The 22,690-nt window shown below is 38.4% G+C and overlaps 1 protein-coding gene across 3 annotated transcripts in view; it reads right to left on the bottom strand.

The window, feature by feature from the left end:
• Positions 1-22,690, bottom strand: part of calcrl2 (calcitonin receptor-like 2) — a 30,801-nt gene that overhangs the window by 3,925 nt on the left and 4,186 nt on the right. The window contains exons 1-12 of one of the 3 annotated variants that reach the window (XM_005454092.3): positions 10,592-10,667; positions 10,404-10,461; positions 10,089-10,263; positions 7,198-7,305; positions 5,509-5,621; positions 4,769-4,860; positions 4,424-4,553; positions 4,054-4,207; positions 3,525-3,585; positions 2,567-2,633; positions 398-616; positions 125-166 (exon numbers count right to left, since the gene is read on the bottom strand). In XM_005454092.3, the coding sequence (XP_005454149.1) occupies positions 125-166; positions 398-616; positions 2,567-2,633; positions 3,525-3,585; positions 4,054-4,207; positions 4,424-4,553; positions 4,769-4,860; positions 5,509-5,621; positions 7,198-7,305; positions 10,089-10,263; positions 10,404-10,457 (1,215 nt within the window). In that variant the 5' untranslated portion in view covers positions 10,458-10,461; positions 10,592-10,667. Of the gene's footprint in view, positions 1-124; positions 167-397; positions 617-2,566; positions 2,634-3,524; positions 3,586-4,053; positions 4,208-4,423; positions 4,554-4,768; positions 4,861-5,508; positions 5,622-7,197; positions 7,306-10,088; positions 10,264-10,403; positions 10,462-10,591; positions 10,668-22,690 lie in introns of those variants that run through there. The other 2 variants (XM_005454091.3, XM_005454093.3) reach the window with 2 other exon arrangements.

Here is a 22,690-nt window from a genome sequence, read left to right as displayed (position 1 = left end):
TTCTAAGTCAGCGTTTTGGGAATTTGGACAGAATTTATATCAAATGAGTAAAAAAAAAATCTGCATTATTTGTGTCATGACTGAAGTCAGTCAGTTTAGCACTTTGAAAACTTCTTAGACATACCTCATTATTGCAGAAACAGAAAATAGATGCCACCAGGAGTCCCTGAAAAGTAACAGCCACAGATTCAATAGCAGTAAAAAACCATTTCTCAGTGAGATCACTATCTATGTGGTAAATTTGGAACGGGCTAATATTAATACACAGTGCTTATTTATGCAGTTTTAGGAGCAAAAAGTGGCCCTTTGTCACTGCATGTTGCAAATTATCGAAAGCAGTCTTTGGTTTAATCACAGAGTTTAATGTATCTCAAGTGTGCCATTGTTTTGAGTGTACCTGGAAGTGAGTGAAGATGTTAAGAAAGAACTCATAGACGGCGCGGCTAATGCGTCCCTCCGGCGCCCAAGGGATGAGGATATACTGGATTCCCAGCAGAGGGATGAGGATGAGCGTGGCTCTCACTGCTTTCATGTAGGTCGTGGACTCAGCACAGTGTGTCTCTTTCAGTTTCGTTATCAGAACCCGGACGATATTCAGGAGAAAGAAAAAGTTCACCTGGATAGATGCATGGAGGGGGATAGAGAAAAAAATATGTGGTTAAAACAAATATGGAAGAGAAGAAGGAGACATAGTGTTTATTATGAGGCTTTAAAAAATCTTTTATACAAAAAATACAAGTGGCCTGATGGTGGCACTGGAGTCCCAGTAATTAAGGAGACTGAAGTTTAATACATGACTACTTACTGTCTACTTACTCTGTGCGCCTTTTACAGATAAATACAATCATTTTGGCACTCGTTTCAGAACCTGGATGTCATGTTGGGTACTACATGCTAATGTGTAGCATGTTTTGAGGCCAAATCTGCTCTACAGTATTACATCAATTTTCTCCCATAATTATTCCAGTGGAATTGACACTAAACCAAACAGTGAAGGCAGAGACACACTCCTAACTGATGAACAAGAGTTGGCTGTGATCGGCTTCTTCTGCACCAGAAATGACACCTTACAGAAATCAGGCAACACATCCCAGGCAATGAAGACAACTTCAGCAATGTGGAAGCTGTAAGTATGCCAACCACTGCACATATGCTGAAAAGGTACCCAATTTCCCTAAAACAGCTCTACTATGTGCTTTTCAAGAGAAATGCAGGCATAGAGAAGCAACAGACCATTAAGTATGTTCAGTTTATGGCTCTGGATGCAAATAAAAACTCTCATAAGTTCATTTTTGTAGATGAGGCAGGCTTCCAACAAGCCACGACAAAGAGCGAGGTCAGAATTTCATTGGCCAGTGGAACATCATCACAGTACCTTGACAACGTGAGGCCAATATCACATGTCTGCTGCTATATTAGAAGATGGTGTGGTGGGATGCAGATCTTGTGTTGGCTCATGCAATGCAGAGCTCCTTGTAGCATTCCTTATGAGCTAAATCTGGTCTCTGGGACTGCTGGGGAATTCTGTGATACTGTGTGGGACAATGATAATTTGCATGATGCTTTCAGGTGCAGCCATGGTTTCATCCACAATTCACCACCATAGACTTGTCCATGCACTCTCCTTTCCTCTGTCTGACTGAGCATTTTTCCCCAAATGGAAGTAGAAAATATGTGACAGGCATCTGCATCAACAAGTGATCATCCTCCAGACATGCAACATGACAGCAGACCAGTGTCGGGCCTGGACTCGCCAAAGGTTCTTTCCAATATGTTCCAATATGTATATTATTTTTAGTAAATTGCTTTCATTTAAAAGGAACCATGCTGTTATTTACAGTGTATTTTATCTATCTAGTCGTCTATTTTTCTTTACTTATCTGGGTCCCAGTTGTGGGGGCAGCAGACTAATCGGAGACCAAGTTTTTTCCCAAGCCAAACGAGAGATGTAATCTCTCCAGCATGTCCTGGGTCTGCCCCAGAGGCCTCCTGTTGAGTGGGACATGCCTGGAGCAACTCATCTAGGAGGTGCACAGCAGCTAAGCTAGTAAGAAACCTCAACTGTCTCCTTTCAATGTGGAGAAGCAGAGGCTCTCCTTGTCTTACAGTGGATTTCATTAGTAAATTTAATATTTGTTCATTGATTCCACTTTTACAGCAATGACATATGTGTACTGCATGTACTCTAATATTCAATGATTTTCTGAACAACTAAACACTGAAACTGTGCCAGTTTTCCCTTGAAAAAATACGAATGCAAATGCTGTGTTTTGAACGAGAATTTTGTTTTTTGAGTTTTGAAAAATGACATCCAGGTTCTGAAACTAGTGCCAAAGCTATGATTTGAAAATTGTAGCATTTGATCATTTTGCTGTAATTATCCTGGCAATAGTTATCATGGCACTTAAAGGCAGACACAGCGTATTTGATCTCTTTGTTAATAAATGAATGTGTATCTGGTAAAGTGTCTATTTCATGTATCAGTGTGTGCAGCAGTGTAATGAGCTGTGGCTCAATATTTAAAATTTGGGTAAAAGATATTTAAAATACACTGTTATCAACTCACAATGAGTGCAACCTGAATGGGGGCGTGTACGATGTAGAGCAGCAGAGTGTGCGTGCTAATCCAGCACCTGAAACAAACACAAAGAGGAAATCATTGTTCATCATTTGTGCCACACTCAATGAACAATGCAATTTGATAAGATAATTCTATATTTTATAATTCCTCTCAAGAAAAACTCTGGCAAAGACTGTACTGTGAGGCTAGAGTAAAGACCTGCAAAAGCACTTTATTCTTTGAGTCCATACTGGAGGCAGAACAAAGGATCACAGTGTTTTTTTTAATATTCTTATATAGTCTCTTATATATAAGATGTTTAATTGTATAAAAATATTTTACTGAGAAAGCAGTTAAATTGACAGATATTCTAAAAAAAACTCCCCAAATTTTAAAAACTCCTGAACAAAGTTCAGATGGGAGAAATTTCATAATGGAAGCTCTGATTCAACCCAAATTAGATGTGACAGTGGGCAGAGGGTTCTTCTGTGTATCTGAAAAAAGAATATAAATATCATGATGGACTGATTGAATAGAGCGCTACATATATAAAAATATAAAGATCAGTAAACACCAACTGCATTTTTTGGGGGGGGAAGGTCTGACTGTGATGAATCCGGCAATATAAACCATGTGACTGTACAGATTGTGGGTTATGGGAATGGGTCACATTGCAGTTTGTACATGTGGATTACAGTGAATCAAATTACTCTCAGCGAGTCATGCTTATAGCTTATATCGATTATATAGTGACTTTAGTTTGTTGAACATTTTTCAGGCAAATATTTCTATACAAGAATCCACTTCATATTTTGAGACTATAGAAAAGATGAAAAACTCTCTTGTGATTTGCTCTACTTCCAGTACGGATATCTCTACACTTCTTACTACATTTCTCATCTTAGTCTGAACTTCTGATTTACAGAGATGACAATGGCAAAACAGTAAATGTGCTACATCTTACGGGTCGTCATGGAAAAGCCCACGAGCCACAGCATATGTGACAGCAGGAACGATGGGAAAACCTTTGGACAGAGAGAGAGAGAATCAGAAATGAATACCAGTCTGACGCCCAGGATCTCTGCAGAGGCTGCTGCAGCTGCAGCATTACATTTTAGTGTATTAGTGAATGAGGATGTATATGTATGTATAATACACGTTCACGTGTTTGGGTATAGTGCCGTGAAAAAGTACTTACCCTCTTCCTGATTTCTTTTTTTTTTTGTTGGGATTTTTTTATATTTGTCATGCTTGTCATGTTTCAGATCATCAAACAAATTTTAATAGTGGACAAAGATAACCAGAGTAAATAATTAAGGGGAAATAATAATCCCCTTAACAATAATGTTAAGGGGCTATCCCAACCTACCTGGCCCTTTGTGGCCAGAGCCAGGTCTGCAAATTTGCTGCTAACATGATTCCTGCATAACTAGACTAAGCAACTCCAAGAAGAATTGGAAAAGGCATAAATGTGTTTGATCCTCCTGACTCACCCCACCCCAGGATGTAGTACCAGAAGAGCTGCTGTTCCCCAACAAAGACGGCCACTATGATGAGTGTGTGGAGGTAGATGCCTTCACACAGCATCCAGAAGTAGGTGGAAGTAGAGGTATACTGAGTCAGTACAGCCAGGATCTTACAGTTCACCTGATGGAGGGGATATCGTAAGTCCTTATATACCGAATATGTTATAAGCAGATTTTTAATAAATATGTAATTAAACACAAACAGCGGACCACAGGAGAAAGCTGAGAAAGGCACTAGACTATGGATTATAAGGCCTTTTATGCACATGATATGGGCATTTTTGAAAACAGAGAAAACTCATGAGTGTAATGAGATGAAGACTAGTTGGTAGCTCACAGAGTTGCTGGTGTCTGTGCCCTGGCTATTGACTACACTGAATGTGAGCCATATCATAGTAACAATTGAGTTTAAGATGAAGGAAAGAAACATGTTCTTATGCAGGGAGATTCTCTGGCAGCTAAGGCTCCTGAAAGAGAGCAGAGAGAGCAAAGGAACAGCATCAGTGGACTACCGTATTAGTTACGGGTACTTCAGAATGAACTAATACTTTTCTCAGGTGATTATTATTCCCATTCAAGCAATCACCATTATTTTCCATGATAATTTAATCATATGACTATGAAGAGGGGAAAACAAGAAGCAGTCAATTAACCCAGACAGAAGAAACCTCCCATGACTCACTTGAAGTAGGAGAAGATGGTCAGACTGATGACTAAGGACACAATGGAAAGACTATGACCCACCATGGCCATGTAGTAGACACTGAAGGCAAGCTGCAGGGAAAAAATTGCTCAGCTATGATGAATGTAAATAGATTTATCGCTGATTAAGAGTGATTTTCTTTTAAAATTAAGATGTTAGCCAGCACAGTAAAAGTAATAAAATCGTTGCATCTTCTCTTCACAGTATGTGAAAGCAGCACACAGCAATGCAAAGAAAACAACTGCAAACTCTCTTCTGAGAGAGAAATTATTTGCTGGATGGCCATCAATTAAGATGCACTAAACAATAATCATTGCTGGAGAAATGGCATGGGAATTTTTAACTGATTAAAGACAATATACAAAAAGTCTGACAGGCTTTAGAGATTTGTTTCTGACAGGAATATTCTTCAAACAACTGGCTTGTTAGTCTAGACATGAAGTGTTATGGCTTTCTAATAGTTAAATTGGCATCTCCAAATCAAATAAAATGAGATAAGATAAAATGGCAAGTTTAAAGATGAAAGTGCAAATAAATTCTAACTCCAGTCATAAAATTTCACAAAAAATATTCATTTATTCAGAAAAATAGCTCCCAAAACCACAATTTATTACTGAGTCCAGATTACAGTCAAGGTCAATGCTCCAAATTGGTCAATCCAGCCAAAACCAAACCAAATTAAAGAAATGCAGTAAATGGTGAAAACAGCTCCATTTCACCTTGAGTTTGTGGTTAGTGTGTGCAGAACACATGGTGTAGTTGGACCAGATTCTCTTGCTCTCTGGGTGATGGAACCACTGGCCATCAGGATTACAGACTTTGGTAACCCTCTCTGTTGAATGAACAGATTTTACATGTTGTCATAGTTGGCAATGATAGGCCCATTACACATGAAATACAGCATGTGCATGATTTGTAGTACATGCAGTTAGGTCTGTAATTTGCTGCACAAAGGGACAATTTTTGCAGTTTTGCCCCTGTAAACCACCACAGTGGATTTTAAATAAACCAATCAAATTGTCCTTGAAGTGAAGGCTTTTAGCTTTAATTAAAAACCTAACCCTAACCCTTTGGGGCCATTATCACAGTTTAACAATTGCAACAACTTTTAAACACAGTCCCCCATTTTTGAAGTCTCTAAATTAGTTAGACAAACTAACTTAATTTTTTAAATATCAGGACTGTTTTTACATGAAGTCAATGACTGCCTTAAGTCTTTAACCCATGGGCATCTTTAAATGCTGTATTTTCACCCTTGAAATGATCTGCCATGCGTTTACTGTAGCTCATTTAAGTTACTGTTTGTTTGTGGGACTTCCTGCATTTAACTAGCAAAAGGGTTGTTTTTGCAGTATGCTTTGGGCCATTTTCCCCTTACCCAACAGTTTTGCAGCATTTGGCTGAATCTGAACAGAGAGTATAGCCCTGTTCACTTCAGTATTCATCCTGCTATTTCAACTAAAAGTCAAAACACCATTCATCACTAGTGATCTAGTTCCACTAGCAGCCGTACAGGCACATGCCATAACAAAGTCTCCACTATGTTGGACAGATGATTCAGTTTTCTCTTCCTTTTCTAGTAAATTAGCCTTAGTTTCATCAGATTTTTCTGGAAAGTCAAATCAGGTTTTCAGGTTCATTAGTGTAACCAGTGGTTTGCACCTTGTTGTAAACCATCTGTACTTCATTCATGAAGGTGTCTCTTGATCGCAGACTTTTGACAATGACACGTCTACCTCCTTGAAAGTGTTCTTGACTTGGCTAAATGTTGCAGAGTTGTTTTTCTGAACCATCGACAGAATTCTTTCATCATCCTCTCTAGTTGTCTTCTGATCAGTGCAAACAATTGTTTTAACACTGCAAAGATTGTTGATTTGGCTACTCCTGAAGTTTTTTCGATCACTCTAATAGATTTATTCTGGTTTTGATCCTAATGACGGCCTTCTTCACTTGCACTGATAACTTTTTGAGCCTTACATTTAAAATGACTAAAAAAAAAGCCATAAAACACAAATTCATTACTTTGAATGAAATTCAGACATTATGTGTCCTTTATTTCTCATGAAATAGCAAGGGAATGGACACCTGTCCAAGAAACTTCTTGTCAGTCCAATGAAAATGAAAATGGGCGACTATGTATAGACTATGTATAGACTATGTATAGACAATGTATAGAAATGCCTCTAATTCCTAAACAAATAATACAACATTTTTGTTAAACCCATTTGATTGTGATTTAGAGTTCAATCACATCTTGATTACTTGATTTAAAATTAACTATGGTGGTGTAAATTCAAAACTATAACTATCTTTGTTCAATCTATTATTGCCCTAACTGTATCAGTACAAATAAAAAAGAAGAATACAAAGAGACACAAAATTAACATTTGTGTCAATTACAGCCTTACCGCTAGGGTCAAAGTCCATAAAATATGCTGGACACATCTGCATGACAGTTCCTGGAGCTGAATCATCCCAACATAGCCAGCCATCCCATGTACGGTTACAGTAAGGGTCTAAAGAGGGCAGAGGAGAAATGTCTTTGAGATTTGTATGTCTGTGCAATGGTGATTTAGGGAAAGATAACCATCAAACACACACACACACACACACACACACAGAGCAGCTGCATAGTGTAGTGGTAACACTATAAGCCTTTTGGAAGTTCTAACCAAGTGGCTAAGATGAATAGACACAAAGCTCAATACATGAGCGGCACACAGAAAGCAATTGGCGGTAATACCAGAGGGGTAAAACACCAGGCACTTGTAGACAGAGCAGTTGCTCGAGAGTGCAAGAGCAGAGTGACCAACTGTGCACTGCCTGGATTGACTACAAGAAAGCATATTACTCATTGATCAACAGGACCCTAAGAGACGTCATTACGAACTCAATGGGGACATGGCAAACAACTCTAGAAGCCAACTTCAAGCCAACTGCATTGCTGTTCTGCATAGGCCTGAACCCCCTTGGTGAGCAATGGCTATGGATACTGACTACGGAATGGAGCAATTGACAGCCACCTCCTCTACATGAATGACATCAAGCTATACGCCAAGAGTGAATAAGACATCAATTCATTAATCCACACCACTAGGATCTACAGCAGCGACATTGGAATGTCATTCGGATTGGAGAAAGTTGAATAGTAACAAAGAGAGCGAAGGTAGTCAGAACAGAGGGGATCGAACTACCAGAAATGAATTCCTCAGGCAGCAGAAACCCAAGAAAGAAGAAGAGCAAGGATAAGAATCATCATGGTAGGACAGGGCCCTTCATGGTATGTATGAAGGCAGATTGAGGAAATTGTATCAGTGGCTGGACAAAGTTGGACTGAAGGACAATACAGAGGCCTTAATCATGGCACCACAAGAAATAGGCCTCAGCACGAGCTCAATAGAAGCAGGGTTCTGCCACACCAAGCGAGATCCCAGGTGCAGGCTGTGTAAAGATTCCCTGGGATACACGGAACAACATAAACAAGTGGCTAGCATAGTATACAGAAACATCTGTGCTATGGCCTGGAAGTCCCACGGTCAAAATGGGACATGGCTCCTAGGGTGGTTGAAAATGACCGAGCTAAGTTCCTGTGGGACTTCCAGATACAGACCGACAAACTGATGTTAGCTAACCAGCCAGACATGGTAGTGGTGGACAAGCAGAGGAAGATGGCTGTAGTGATAGATGTAACTATACTGAGTGATAGCAACATCAGGACGAAGGAACACAAGAAGCTTGAGAAGTACCAAGGGGCTGAGAGAAGAACTCAAGAAGATGTGAAGGGTGAAGGCAATAACTGTTCCACTGGTAATCAGAGCACTGAGTGCAGTGACCCTAAAGCTAGGCGAGTGCCACCAGCAGATCCCAGAAAGAACATCCAAGATTTCTGTCCAGAAGAGCGCAGTCCTAGGAACAGCAAAGATACAGCAAAAAGAACACCCACAGGGGCGAGAGGCACCCTAAAGTGATTATACACCAGCCTCTCATTTTGAATTTATTTTATCAGGCGCAGGCAACCCTTTAAATTATTATTATTATTTATATATATTTTCCATCCAATATAAATAGTGTGTTACTCTTATATAAAGTGTGTAACCACAGCTGGGCTACACAAAGCTTGTCAACAATACTCGGAAATTCGCTTATACCAGGTCCCACAGAGGCATGTTGGGAATTGAAACACACAATAACATTTCAAAGGCAGTGAAGTACTGAATGGGAGTAACAGGCACTGGGGAAATACAAAGGGCAAGTTTCCTTTCTTTCTGACTCACTTCCTCTCTCTCTTCCTCTTTCTCTCTGTCTCTCTCTTTCTCTTTTCCAAGGAATGTGAACACACCAAATAGGAAGGACTGCCAGTAATACACCTAACTTTCCTTACTATTCAACTGCTATCAGTTACTTAATATGGTGTATGTTGCTTTACGATATATATACAGTATTGTGCTGTAAACAAAATGCTGTAAATAAAGAGTGCTTTCAGAAAAATAAATGATTGTTTATTGGCCCCAAATGTATTCTGCAGCAGGATAATGACCCCAAACACTCAGCCAAAGTCATTAAGAACTCAGCGTAAAGAAGAACAAGAAGTACTGGAAGTGATGGTATGGCCCCCACAGATCCCTGATATCAACATCATCAAGTGCCTTTACGTATTTTTTCTTGATAAACAGAAAATACAGCAACTGCTTTATCACAGAGAGAGGTCTACACAACAGCAATGGACTCCTTTACTGCCCCCGAAAGGTGGAGGATGGAAAATATCCAGACTTTTGTTGATGGTGGTTCAGGGGTTTATTTCAAGCCAATTTCACATTCTAAGACAACTTAGTGGGTTAGCGGTAAACAACCCCATCTCCCGTGTATGCTTGCTCTACGGAGCTTTTAAATGCCATTGCTAGCAACATTTAAATTCTTCCGATATAGGTGAGGAATTTGAGGAGTTTTTCTTCTGCCTTGGTGAGATCATGAGTGAAAGCTGAGAGTTTTTATTTTCCTTTTCCTCTTCATTTACTAGTAATGCAACAAGTCATCTGTTCTAGCACTGGCTCTGATATAATTATGTGGAATGTTTTCCAAACACAATGAAAACAGATGAATTTTTATTAATTAATTTGATTAATTAATTGTTTCATGCATATTGTGCATGTTTATATTTGCAGAAGAAGGGTTTTCAATGCTTCTTTAATACTGCAGCATCTGCCATCTACCAGGAGTAATATACTTAAAAGAAATTCATCCAGCTGGGATAAGTGCTTATAGTGAGCATATGGAACAATGGGTAAAGTGTTATCATCACCTTCTTTTGTTACTGGATCGTGGATTATTTTCAAGTAGCATTCAAACTGAGCAGCCAGGATCTGCCGTCTCGACTGTCCAAGTAAGTTGGCCAAGTCCATGTCAGTAAAATTCTCCTGTCGTGGCATTGTTTTTTCAGTGACCGCCAGGGACTCCATATCCTGACAGTGGGCCACCTGGGCAATGTAGTCATCAAAAACAAAGAGTGTGTTAGAGATACTACAAATCTATGTCCTCTAATTAAATCAAAGCACATTCTGGCTTTGACATGAAGCATTAGACACTTAAACAGCTAATGGGTGAAAGGAGTACTCACCACTGTGAAGAGTGCCAGTGCAACCAGCAGGGAGAGTGTTAGGGTTTTCCACATGTCTCTAAAAGGAAAAGAAGAACATGAACAATGTAATTGTGAAACATCTGTACGCTAAGTCTCCCACCATATGTACATGTGAAGTGGCTTCAGCTGCTTCATTCAAGTACGACATAAAACCACCACTAGCATACATGAAATCAAGTGCTCCGTATAGCGTCACTGCTGCAGGCCGAACTCAAATGCCTCTGTGTGAACGCACGCTTTTATAAGCACGTTCGTGTATGTTTATTCGCTGTTTGTGTATCTTCTCATTTATCAGCAAAGGAAGTTCATGCTCCCGCAGTCATTTCTCTCTACTGTCCACTCAGGGTCACAGAAACAGATGTGTGTTTATTGTTATTTTTGGGCAAAAGAGCAGCGAGTTCCCTTTAGCTTTTCATCTTTAATGAGCCAGCCAGTTACAGAGTCTCGAACAACAAATACACAGTCGGTGTCAAAAGGCTGTGCGCTTTAATTCTGTTGTTCTCGCTTTCTATAGTCAGACTTTGTTTCGGGCATTTGCTCAATGCAAAAATCTACAGCTGCACATTCTGTTTAATTTTTCCTTGAAGCAAAGTGTATTGTGAAACTCTGGTGTCTACATTTTTTTTAAAGATTTTAAATTATTAAAGTCAAACACAACTGATAAAATAGCAACATTTTATCAACATGGTTACAAAAAAACCATTTTGCCAGATGTGAAAGGGATATAAACTGAAGAGTGTATGAGAAAAATATCTGAAAAAGCAATAAGAGTTCACATTATTGTCAATAAATTCTCTGTAGGGGACAGAGTAATGAAAGCATTTTGACAGATGCGAATAAGAGAGATAGAAAAGCAAAGAGGTAAAAGAATGTGTGGAAATGTTGTGAGTCAGCGGTGTAAGGGTGTGTGGATCTGGTGCTTTTAATGGTATGAATAAAGCATTCTTACTGTAACTTGCTCTACTTCTTCACATGATAAGCTATGCAGAGCGTCCATGTCTCGTCGAAGGAAAAACGAGACATAGCCTTATATGGGAGGAGCAACCAGACAGGCAGTTGCTGCAGCGACTACAGGATCTACTGTGCAACCCTTTAAAATTTAAACATTTTATCAGTGCCAAAACTGGGTGTAGTTTCTCTAAATATTCAGTTTTATAATTATTTTTTGTGTGTAAAAGAGCCTGGAGAGAAGAGCTCTCAGAATACAGGCACACTTGATTTCATTGTCCAAAGTCTTCTGCGTGACTGGAAATTTTTTCCCCCACTCAATCCAGCAGACTCATATAAGATGAAAACATTTAAGTTTACAACTGAAATATTCTTGTTTGATGCTTTTGTCTCTGTTGCTTATTTACTCATTGTGACAATAGAATACATTAAAAATAGTTTTGTAACTCTCATGAAAATTTAGTTCCCTTATTTTTAATTAAACATGCACTGTTGATGAAAAGAAAGAAACAAACACTGAACAGAGTAGGTGAGGAGAATAAGCAGAAAAGGGCTTGGTAGACAGATTAATCCAAACAAACAAACAAAAGACAGGACCCTTAAACATTTAAGAAAAAATGCTTAAAATATAAACTTAATGTATATCAATTAGGTAAATTTCATTTGACCAAATTACATTAAATTTAACATTTTACATTGTACACAAATTACATGTAAAATTACCATATAATCAAATGAAGTTAAGTCAGCATTATGGACATAAATATTTTTTAGTGTACTAAGCATACCTAAAATAAACTAAAATAACACAGAAAATTAAATGTATGCTGATTTCTTCACAGATTACAGCTAGTTCAAAATGCTGCGGCTCGCCTCCTAACTGGAACTGCATTGGCTACCCATCAAATATTGTATTGATTTTAAAATCTTGTTGCTTACTTTTAAAATAATAAATAATATTGCGCCTAGCTATCTCACTGACCTTCTCAGCCTGTATACTCCTAGTCGAGCGCTAAGATCATCAGGTCAGTTACTCATGGTGCAGCCTAGGTCTCGGCTGAGGACCAGAGGCGATGGTGCTTTTGTCTCAGCTGCACCTAACCTCTGGAACAGCCTTTCTGCTACTACTATGCGTGCCTCGGACTCTATCCAATCTTTCAAATCACGGTTGAAAACGTACCTATTTAATCTGGCATTCCCGACTAGCTAGTGCCCTCATCTCATCTATTTTAATCTTATTATTGTATCTTTGTTTAGCCTTTTAGTTGATATTATATATGTATGAATTGACCCTCCTAATTGAGGTCTGATACCTACTTTATTTAGCCCACACTTCTGGTCTAATTAGTGCTTCCCATCTGTTAGTGTTAGTGCTAGTGCTTGTTTTGTATTTTGGTAATGCCTTTTATATAAATTTATTTTGATCTATTGTATTATTGTGAAGCATTTTGGTGTACCTTTGGTTTTAAATGGATGTCATTTACTTGTATTGTATAAAACAGCTTAAACTACACTTATTATAATTAAAATATCTGTTCGGCAATGTTAAATGTTAAACTCCAATGTTTCTCAAATACTCACGAGTCGGTCACAAGCATACAAAAATGACTTGTAACTAGGTTCGAAGTGAAGGCAACACACAGGAAATGTCCCAAGCTCATTACAGTAAAGCTTGCCTGCAAGATTCTTTCCGAACTGCTTGCTTCTGCAGTTTTCCTCCACCAACCCAGAGAAAGTTTTGGTATTGCTGAGTCTGCTAAGATCAAGTGCAACCACGGATTAGTTTAGATTGTTTAACCACAGCTTTTTCCTCCAGCTGAGGAGTATTTCAAATTGACTGCAGCTCAGGGGGAATTTAATGTGAATATTGATCTTTAAGTAACTTACAGAAGTAAAAAAGTCACTTGTGTTTTTGCATTCTTTACATTAAGAATCTTTACTACTACCCTGTGCAAATAAATTTCTGATTTGGTCTTTTAATGGCGTCCTACCAGCGAAGAGCAACATCGTAGCCACAGGCTATTGTAGCCTACCATTACTTTTTTTTTCTTTGCATCACAATCTGTGCTGTGACAGTTTTTCCCATGAACTTCAGTTTTGAGTTTCTGTCAGTGACAATGATGACACGCACAAACACACACAAATATTTATAATTATGATTCAATCCATCAAGAACCAAACAATGAATGCCCCTCTTTCTGTTTTGTACACAGTTGCCTCTCGTAATGTATTGTTCCCCATCAGAACATTGTTAACCCAAGGACACGCACCCGCACATATCATAATGCCTTGGCAAGTGCTCGCTATGTGCCATTGTCACCAATAAACACTGCTTGCAATCTATCTGTGAATTGTAGCCAAGTGGTTTGGTTTGTCTTTGTTTTGCGGTAACAAACTGAGATGCTATTGCTGATTTGTCATTCCTTTGTCCCTGTGGTTTTGTTGTCTTTTATTTTCTCCCAGGTCGTCACCTCTCAATTTGAACTTAGGTGATCCAGATGCATGTTGATTTGAGTGTACCCAGAGAATTGTGTGTCCTATATTTGGCCAGACAAACACATTAAGACGCACACATACAATAAAGCCAACACCCTTTCCGCTTGATCTCTTTCTTTTTCTCTTACTCCCGTTCTTGAAGACTCTTCCTCCCAAACTACTTTTTGTCCTCTGGTTTTTCTCATCCTACACTGCTTCCTGTCAGCATTTATCTCAGTCATACCGGTTCATCAGGTGAGAACAAAAACCCGAAAATCACTGACATGTCAGTGACACTGAAGAATGTTGTGACTGCTTTTCTTCTACGGCTATGAAAAAAAGCTGGGAATCATGTTGGCCAGTGTTTGAACTCAGAGATTCAAACAGTGTTTGAAAAAGAAAAGTCGTACTGAGTCCAGACATAAAAAAGCATATCACTTTGACAAAGTATCAGCACATGCAGCTTACAATAACCTGGTTCATGAAGAAAACAATGAGTCTTTATACTGTAGCTCTGAGCGCCTTTAGCACTGTAGCTACAGCAGGCCAGCTGGGACAGTATCACTAATACTGTGTAAAATAACAACAAAAACAATAGTTTTTCCCCCTAATTTAGTTACCTTTCCACAGCATTATATTAAGAACTTTTACTTTATAACTCACTATACTGTCTGCTTAAGTATAAACAGCAATAAATCCAACAATCTCCCAATTTTGACCATGTTTATTAAAAGTCCCAGCACTGTCTGCAGTACATGTAGCAGAGTAGCATAACAGCTGAGCAGACACTGATGTGGGTCAAGTCACTGCGCTTTTCTTGTGTTGCATGGCACCATCATTTTTCACTTTCAATATAAGTCTGACACTCTGTATGACTATATTAGGGCATGCTCTGGAGCTTACTTGGATAGATATTTATATTGCGCTATGCTACACTTACCCACCACTCAAATATTTACACTGTAAAAACAAAAGATCCACACACGTACACGGAGCAGTTCTTTCTATGCCCTTTTGGTGCATTTTGCCCAGCACATGCGCACTCACGTGCCACTACATGCATGATAAATGATGGTTCAGTAACTTGCAAGGAGGTTTCCCCCTGATTAGTAGACCTCCTGAGACACGGCTTTGGCTTTAATCAGCTGTGCTGTGATTTACACCATATTTATACTTGAATGATCAGTTTTCCACAGATGAGGTTTTTTTCTTATAAAAAATAATTAAAAGTCTGTTAAGGCTTTCTTGTGGTTCCTTGACTTTCCAAAATTTAAGCCTTCATCTGTCAGGCTCCTCACCTGTGGAATCAACCCTCAGTCTGACTTCAGGAAGCAGACATCCTCTCTACTTTTCTGCTCATACGCTACTTATCCTTTTTTTTTCTCTTTCCTCTCAAACCCAACAGATCGTGGTAAAAGACAACCGCCTCTCTGACCTTGATTTTGCTGGAGGTTTCTTCCGGTTAAAAGGGAGCTTTTCCTTCCCACCGTCACCTACTGTTTGCTCACAGGTTATCATTTCCCCATTTATACTGTAGGGTCTTTACCCTACAGTATAAATGCCTCAAGGTGTTGTTGTTGTGAGCTGGGGCTAAACAAATAAACCTGAATTAAATTAAATACTTTAAAGATTAGGTTTTGAACTTTCTTTTTTGTCGGGCAGATCTTGTACACTTAGGTCTGTTGATCAGCACCTGCTCGTAATAGCAATTTTCCAGTGGTCTTGTACAGCTGACCCTGCATTCTTAGTCATAGCCCCAAAACTCTGGAATCATCTCCATCCTCAGATTAGGTCATCTACCCAACTACCAATCTTGAATTCCCAACTGAAAACATTCTTCTTTTCATTTTCCAGCTTCAGGCCAGCTTCTGTTTTATTTTCCCCAGTGTGTCTCTGTTTCTTTTACTATCTTCATTTTTATCAAAGTAGTTATGAAATTATTCTTTTTATCCTTCTTCTTGTTGACTTTTTGATAAAGCTTACTGTTACTATGAATTATGTGATCCACTAGCTGCTGACATTACAGTCCTCCATGAGGCTGATCCTGATCTTGGAAAAACTTCCTTCCAGGCTCATGATCCTGGAATAATGACCTTTTAACTTGAAGTGTCTTCCTGTTAAAAAGGAGGGCTTGCTCCACATAGTGCTTGTTCATAAGGGATTATTTGACTGTTGGGGTTTTCTCACCAATATTATATCTTAATAAAACTGAATTTAATTGGAATTAGATTAACATGTATATGATTACTGAACTAGTGACAAAAGCAGTAAAATTAGCAACAGCAAGGTGATCTGAAATAAGAGACACCTATGCTATCAAGGTCTGATGTCATATATTTGCATTTTTTTTTTTAATAAAAATAAAAACTTTTTTACATAACAGCAACTAAAGTCTAGTATAGGTCAGGCTTTTTCCAATGGCTCAGTGCATTCCTTTAATAGAGTTCTTTCTTTCTTTCTTTCTTTCTTTCTTTCCATAGTGAGATGTTTAGATGGCCTGAGAGCGGTCACTGTCAAACTGGTATGCATTGCTTGCTTGTCTGGTAACAGCTGTAAAAACAAATCAGGGCCACCAGTTCACCACATGTAGCAGCCTCACACTAGTAATAATGCAAAGGAGTCATCACCTATTGGAAGTGCTAATAACAGAAAATACTAACATGAGTCCAAACACGTGTCAGATGCTGTAGCCTTTCTTGGCAACCACAGAGCTCAAGGTGATGTTTTCAGTGGATGGCGAGGTTTCACTCACAGACCTCGCAACATATGCGCAGTAGTTTGAAGTAATTAGTCCAAACTGCTACTTCACAAGTGATTTTGGCAAATGAATTCTGACTAAATTAAGATAAACTGTCAGACTCTAAAAGAAGGAGCGACCTAACAATAAAACCTAACACGTTTTATGGAATAGAAAATGAAGAAACACACCAGGATCCTGATGTCCTGATGTCATAAAATGCTTTAAAAACAAAAGATCAGTCATCGGTGATATTGTGAGAAGCCTTTATTGCTAAAGACTTTTTCTCTCCTTAAACAGAAGTGTTTCTCATTATTTTTTGTTAAACCAAAGTGACTCTAATAAATCGTCCCTTTCCCTCTTTCTGGAAGACGGAACGTAAATATGTCTACATCTGAAAAAGTACAAACTGTACCTCTTGAAAGTTTATGAGAAACAGAAACATGGGAGTCTGACTGGAGTGGCCCGTATTAAGCAAAAATAAGAGAAAAATATTGATAATTTAGAGATAGATTAACAATAACAACAACCGTGCTATGTTTCTTTGATTTCCTTCCAGTGTTTAACCCTAGAACATTATCGCCGGGTGATTTACACCCGGGAAAATACATTTACATGATTTCTCTCTCCTGCAGCTGTTTGCGTGTCGAGGAGCCTGTGCCTTCACCAGGGAAGTCTCAAATGTCCCAGGAATGGGTGGACCAAAGACCAGCTTTCCAGAGTCATTATTTTGTTTTAGGAGGGGTTTTTTTTCATTTTGTTAGACATGGCACAGTTGAAAGTAAAAGACAACCACTCTAATTTGTCATGTGTTGTCATATTTTGATATATTTGATTACTTTTTATTGGTTATATTATATCGGGTAAAAATCACCCGGCATTAGTGATTGTGTTACTATTTATAGCGATAGTGTTCTAGGGTTAAATATCACCACACTGTAATGTTTTTGCACAAAATACCCAAGAAGAGCAATCCTGCCCACAAGAAAACCACCACCCTATAGCTTTAACCCTTCTTGTAATGAGGAGCTTTGAGGCGGTTGCTGTTCTTCAGATACAGCAGGTGTCAAAACCACATCAACATACTGAAGTTTGTGGTCCGCATAAAGGATGCCCTGAGCTCTCCTGCATTATCCAGGGCCCAGGGGAGAAAAAGCTTGACCCTGGCGCATCTAAAACCAATACAATTGTTGTTGATTTCCATTTTTTGAAGGGATGGATTACACCTTAAATCGGTGAGGTCATCTTTGCAAAAAAGTCAACAGTGCCTATATTTTCTGGGGGTGAAAAATGTAAAAATATACAGTCATCGAAAGAATTCTGCAGGTCTTTTTGTAAGAGCTTCAGTGATAGCTTGATTTGTCGCTATGATGAATATTAACACAGTCAGCTTCCGAAGAACATTTGGGTCAGGAATACAATAATCATTCTAGATCAGGACTCACGAAACACTTACAGGAACAAACTACAGTTAAATGGGTTAAATGAATCAGGACACAACACGCTGTCTACAGAATCAGTACACATTTTCTCCAGCTGCACATAACCATAGCAAATTTCCCATCAGCCTCCTGGTACTTGGAGGTACCTATATAGTAGAAAAGACTATATAAGTACTAGTCCATTTACCATTTATCCTTTGCCTTTTGAACATACACTGTTTTATATTTGTCTTGAACTATGTCTATCCAGCTAATATTATTATTTTTCATTGATTTATTTATTTCATTTGAGCTTTACGTGACCATTTTAATTTGAACAATATATTTAGTCTTATAGTCTCACAGTTCTTAAACCTGGCTCCTATTTTATCTTTCAGTGTGAAAGGACGCTCTTTTCCAAAAATGAGACGAATGAAGTCATTTCCATCTGAATCGAGCTATTTACGGACAAGCTCCTTAAACGCCTACTTTTTCTCAAACTGCCTTTTCCTTTAAATCATTTGTGACCTCCTATAGTTTCCACAATGCCAGTTTGACAGCATCCAAAGAGTGGTCATTTCCATCATGAAGTTACATGTGCAACATGTGTAGGCAGGAGAAGCAGTGGTGATGTTATCAGCAGAAGATACAAGAAGACTTTCAAGTAGGGGGGAACTACGAGAGACACAGCATGTCTCATAACATCACTGCATTCCGGTCTTTTGAGGTAACTGTTTCGGAGAAATTGTGTCTCCGTAGTGTGGTCAGTATGTCCTGCAGTCCGAGCCTCTTTGGACCTGTAAAGCACTGTTTTCCCTGTTTTACTGTGTTTGCTAAAATCACCTTTGGTAGAGTAAGAGTTCAGACCTTCCTCAGTCCTTACTGAAGAGATTTAATTCATTATTGAATCTTTTTCTTCATGATCTGGGATATCGTAGCAAAAGATATTCAATTCAGTTCAGTTTTATTTATATAGTGCCAAAACACAACGACAGTCACCTGTAGTTGATGCACAAATCACAGAGTCTCAAATAATATATATAATATACATATAGACATGAATGATATTATCAATTAATCTAAAAAACATGTTATCCAGTGGTTGTAGATAACAGTTAAAGAAAATTAAAATTGGCCTTTTTGGCATATATAATTTAAATAAATAATTTAAAAACCAGCTGCGCCAAAAAAGTATTCATTTAGCACACTAGGCACCCCAGCAAACTCAGTCTGTTTAAAGAACCCTAAACTTTCATCACTGGATCTGCAGGTAACTCTTGTTCATGTGAAACCAGGAGATGACTGCACTAATGTAACCTCCATCAGAAGTATATGTCACATCTGCTAATATTTTTGATAAATAAATGAATGAAAATGCACATTTGTTGCTTGAAGGTAGACTATCAATGCTGATAAAATGTTTGCTTCTTGCTCAGAAATGTGAAAAAAAGGTTCAAAAGAAATTCCTATAATTTCCATGGGAACTTACTAGTTTTTTTGCATGACTATATGGTCTGCAGTACAGGTCACCATCCGGAACTAATAGGAAATCCAAATGTTTTTGTTTTTGCTGTCCCAGAATTAGCTTTATCGGTACTTTTACCCAGTAAAATAGACTGCAGATGCTGCTGTGAAATAAAACTTTTTTTTTCTCCACTGACCTTAGTGGTCATTATTGCATAATGGCTAATTTTGTATAAAAAAATAGAATATTATTGTTAGTACATGTGTTATCAATTTCAGCGTTGCATTTTTGCAGGGTTAAAGGAATTTGAACTGTAGGAAAAAAAGCATTTTTGCCTTAAAAGCAGTAACTCGAGAAAGTTATTTTGGGAAGAATGCAGTTAGTTTGAGAAAATCCAGACCACATGGGTAAATACCAAAGAACAAAAGCTTAAATTAATTATGAAAAACCAATTTAAAAACTAACAGGCCTAAGAGCAAATAGCTGGCTGGAATTCTTATGCTGCTGTCAGCAACATAACAGAAAAAAGGACTGTGTAATTAAAAAGTCTTCTTTGTTAGATAACTAAAACAAATGCCACTCAAAGCAACAATGAATGCACTCCACTGGAGGTGAGAGTTTATCAGTGATAAGATTAAATCCCAAAAACACCATGGAGAACCAGAGGGAGGAAAAAGAAAAACTGGCCTTGATATTTATTTACAAGCCATATTTCAACTGTAGATGAAAACTGTTCTGTACATAAAAGCTCTAATATGCTCTACAGCTTGTTTATGTATCAATAAGTACTTAGAGTTAAATATAATTGCCAATATTGCAATGTGTTTTTAAAAAAACTAATTAACCTAAACTTCCATTAACAAAAGTCTTTCAAACTACTGAGTGATTGTCTGTAAAGCATACTTAAAAGTGTAAACACTCCTCATTTTGTAAATATTTGAACTTATATATTCATAAAGTGCTAATGAACTGTTGATGTTAACATTTCATTCTTACTTTTTGCAGGATGGAAGGACTTTAAGTTGCACGTACTGTAGTAGTTAGATATGGTAGAATCCAACCAAAGGTCAACCTTCAGGGTCAGTAGATAACCCTGGAGGTGACGTAAGATGATTAGGAGGGGGTGGTGCTGATGGCTTTGGTTTGAATACTTCTCTTTTTTGTGGAATATCGGTTCATTTAACTCACCAACGCGCAAGCAGAAGTGAATTTAATCTGCAGGGCCGGGCACTTCATTTTCCCAAGGGGTCCCATGAAAAACTGGGACTGCTGTGGAGGGCCGCACCAATAAGCTTATTGGTGAGGCCCATTAATCATTCCCAAACACTAAAGCTACTGTGTCTACATTTTCAGGCACCTTATATGACTCTTCCATGTTTGACAATCAGGGGAATTTAATTTTCGGAAGGGGCCATATGACTGGGCCTGTTGTCTGTCTTTGTTACTGTTTGTTTATACTGGAGCACTGTAACCAAAAATAATTTCCCCTAAGGATCAATACAGTATTCTGATTCTGATTCTGATGATTCTGATTCTGAAATAAAGTGCTCATATACAGTCAATTTAGATTTGAATGAATTTGCTTTGTTTCCAATAATGCTTACAGAGTCAAACAAGTATTTGTGGCTCATCCAGCTATGTTTTATTCAGCTAATTCAGCTTCTCATGTTTTATTATCTGCTCAATGTTATCCGTTTAGTTTCTTAAATATCCAACATTTAAAGTTCCTTTCAGTAAGCTGCTGTCGAACACCATCTAGTAGGTCAAACTGTCACTGCTTCCCTCCCATACAGGTCTGCTGCGGCTGAGGAAGTGTGTGTGTGTGTGTGTGTGTGTCCCGCAGTGCATTTGTGCATCTGTTCACACATTATTCCTATTTATTTGTATTTCACTGGGGGTGGGGTGGGCATCACGGAGCGGCAACACAAACCATAGTAATATGCAAGGAAAGGGAGACAGGAAGGATGGATCCTCTGTCATCCTGCACCAGCTTCCTCCCTGCTCTCCCCTTGCCACTTCTAAAGAGCCCAACAGGTTAAAAATAAGCCATTGTTACATGTACACAAAGGGATATGGAAAGGACTTTTATAGCGAGGGGACACAGATAACATTCTCAAAGCTTCTTAATATAAAAACACTCAGTTCGGTAGAGAGAGGTGAGGAAGTTCACTTGCAGAATTAGAAACTGAACAGTGTTGCATAGCCTTTGCATCTCTATTCTGTCACCCTTGCTATCTTTGTAGTTCAGTTGGTGGGTGTCGATTACAAAGTAAAATGGGAGGGCAAGTTTGCTGTAAGTCACAACTTTGTTTAACATGCTAATGTGTAAACATGCAATAAATCTACACAGTATGCTTGAACAGTATGAAAGGTCAAATAAGGCCTCCTTTGTTGCTCATAACTTACATCACTAGAAAAATAAGCTCTGCTGTAATTTCAAACAAGGAGGTACTAATTGAAAAAACAGACTATATGCAGCACAGAGCAGCTCGGCTAGTCCTGAACAGAAGCCCCGAGGTCATTTTTCTCACAAGTAGGCAGAAGTTTACAGTAATTTGGAGTGTGCTTGGAGATATCAATACCATTACAGATTCATCTGTTTGCCTTAAGTAATGTAACACACATCACATAATTTTTATTATTTTTTTTAATCAACAGGAGGATGAGACTGTCTATTTACCACATCTGCACTCATAGTTCAGTACTGTTCACTAACCCAGAAATAATTTCCATGAGCTGGCTTTACTAAACCTAATCATGCTATGCAGTCACACAACAGGGGTTATCAACTTGCCAGGAGCTTGTAAACATGGAGTGAGAATGCACACTTCTTGTTCTCTTTCTCACAAAGAGAAAAACCTATAAACCTAAACAAATATGAGGAATAAGCGACACAGCTGGTGAAGCCAAAGCCAGGAAAAAAAGCTGGCTCTGGCCAGACTGTGCAAGTTAAAAGGCTTATCAATAAAACTGCCCCTGCATTAACAAAAAGGTAGATCCCTCTGTAGTTACAATTGTGTGTTCCACTAAATTAATGTCTTTCTTAGATGTGTGCATGTAGCATGGATTACACTTGTCCTTAACATTGCAACTGTGTTGGTGCTGAATGGTGAGTAGCTAAACAACTAGCAATAAAACCTGTACTAAGATAAGATAAGATAAGATGGCCTTTATTAGTCCCACAGGTGGGAAATTTGTTGCAACCTTATAGTGACAACCT

The sequence above is a fragment of the Oreochromis niloticus genome, linkage group LG20, assembly GCF_001858045.2.
Source record: "Oreochromis niloticus isolate F11D_XX linkage group LG20, O_niloticus_UMD_NMBU, whole genome shotgun sequence".
Lineage (NCBI taxonomy): Eukaryota > Metazoa > Chordata > Actinopteri > Cichliformes > Cichlidae > Oreochromis > Oreochromis niloticus.
The sequence above is the reverse complement of the archived record's forward strand: the minus strand, read 5'-3'. Positions and strand labels throughout refer to the sequence as shown.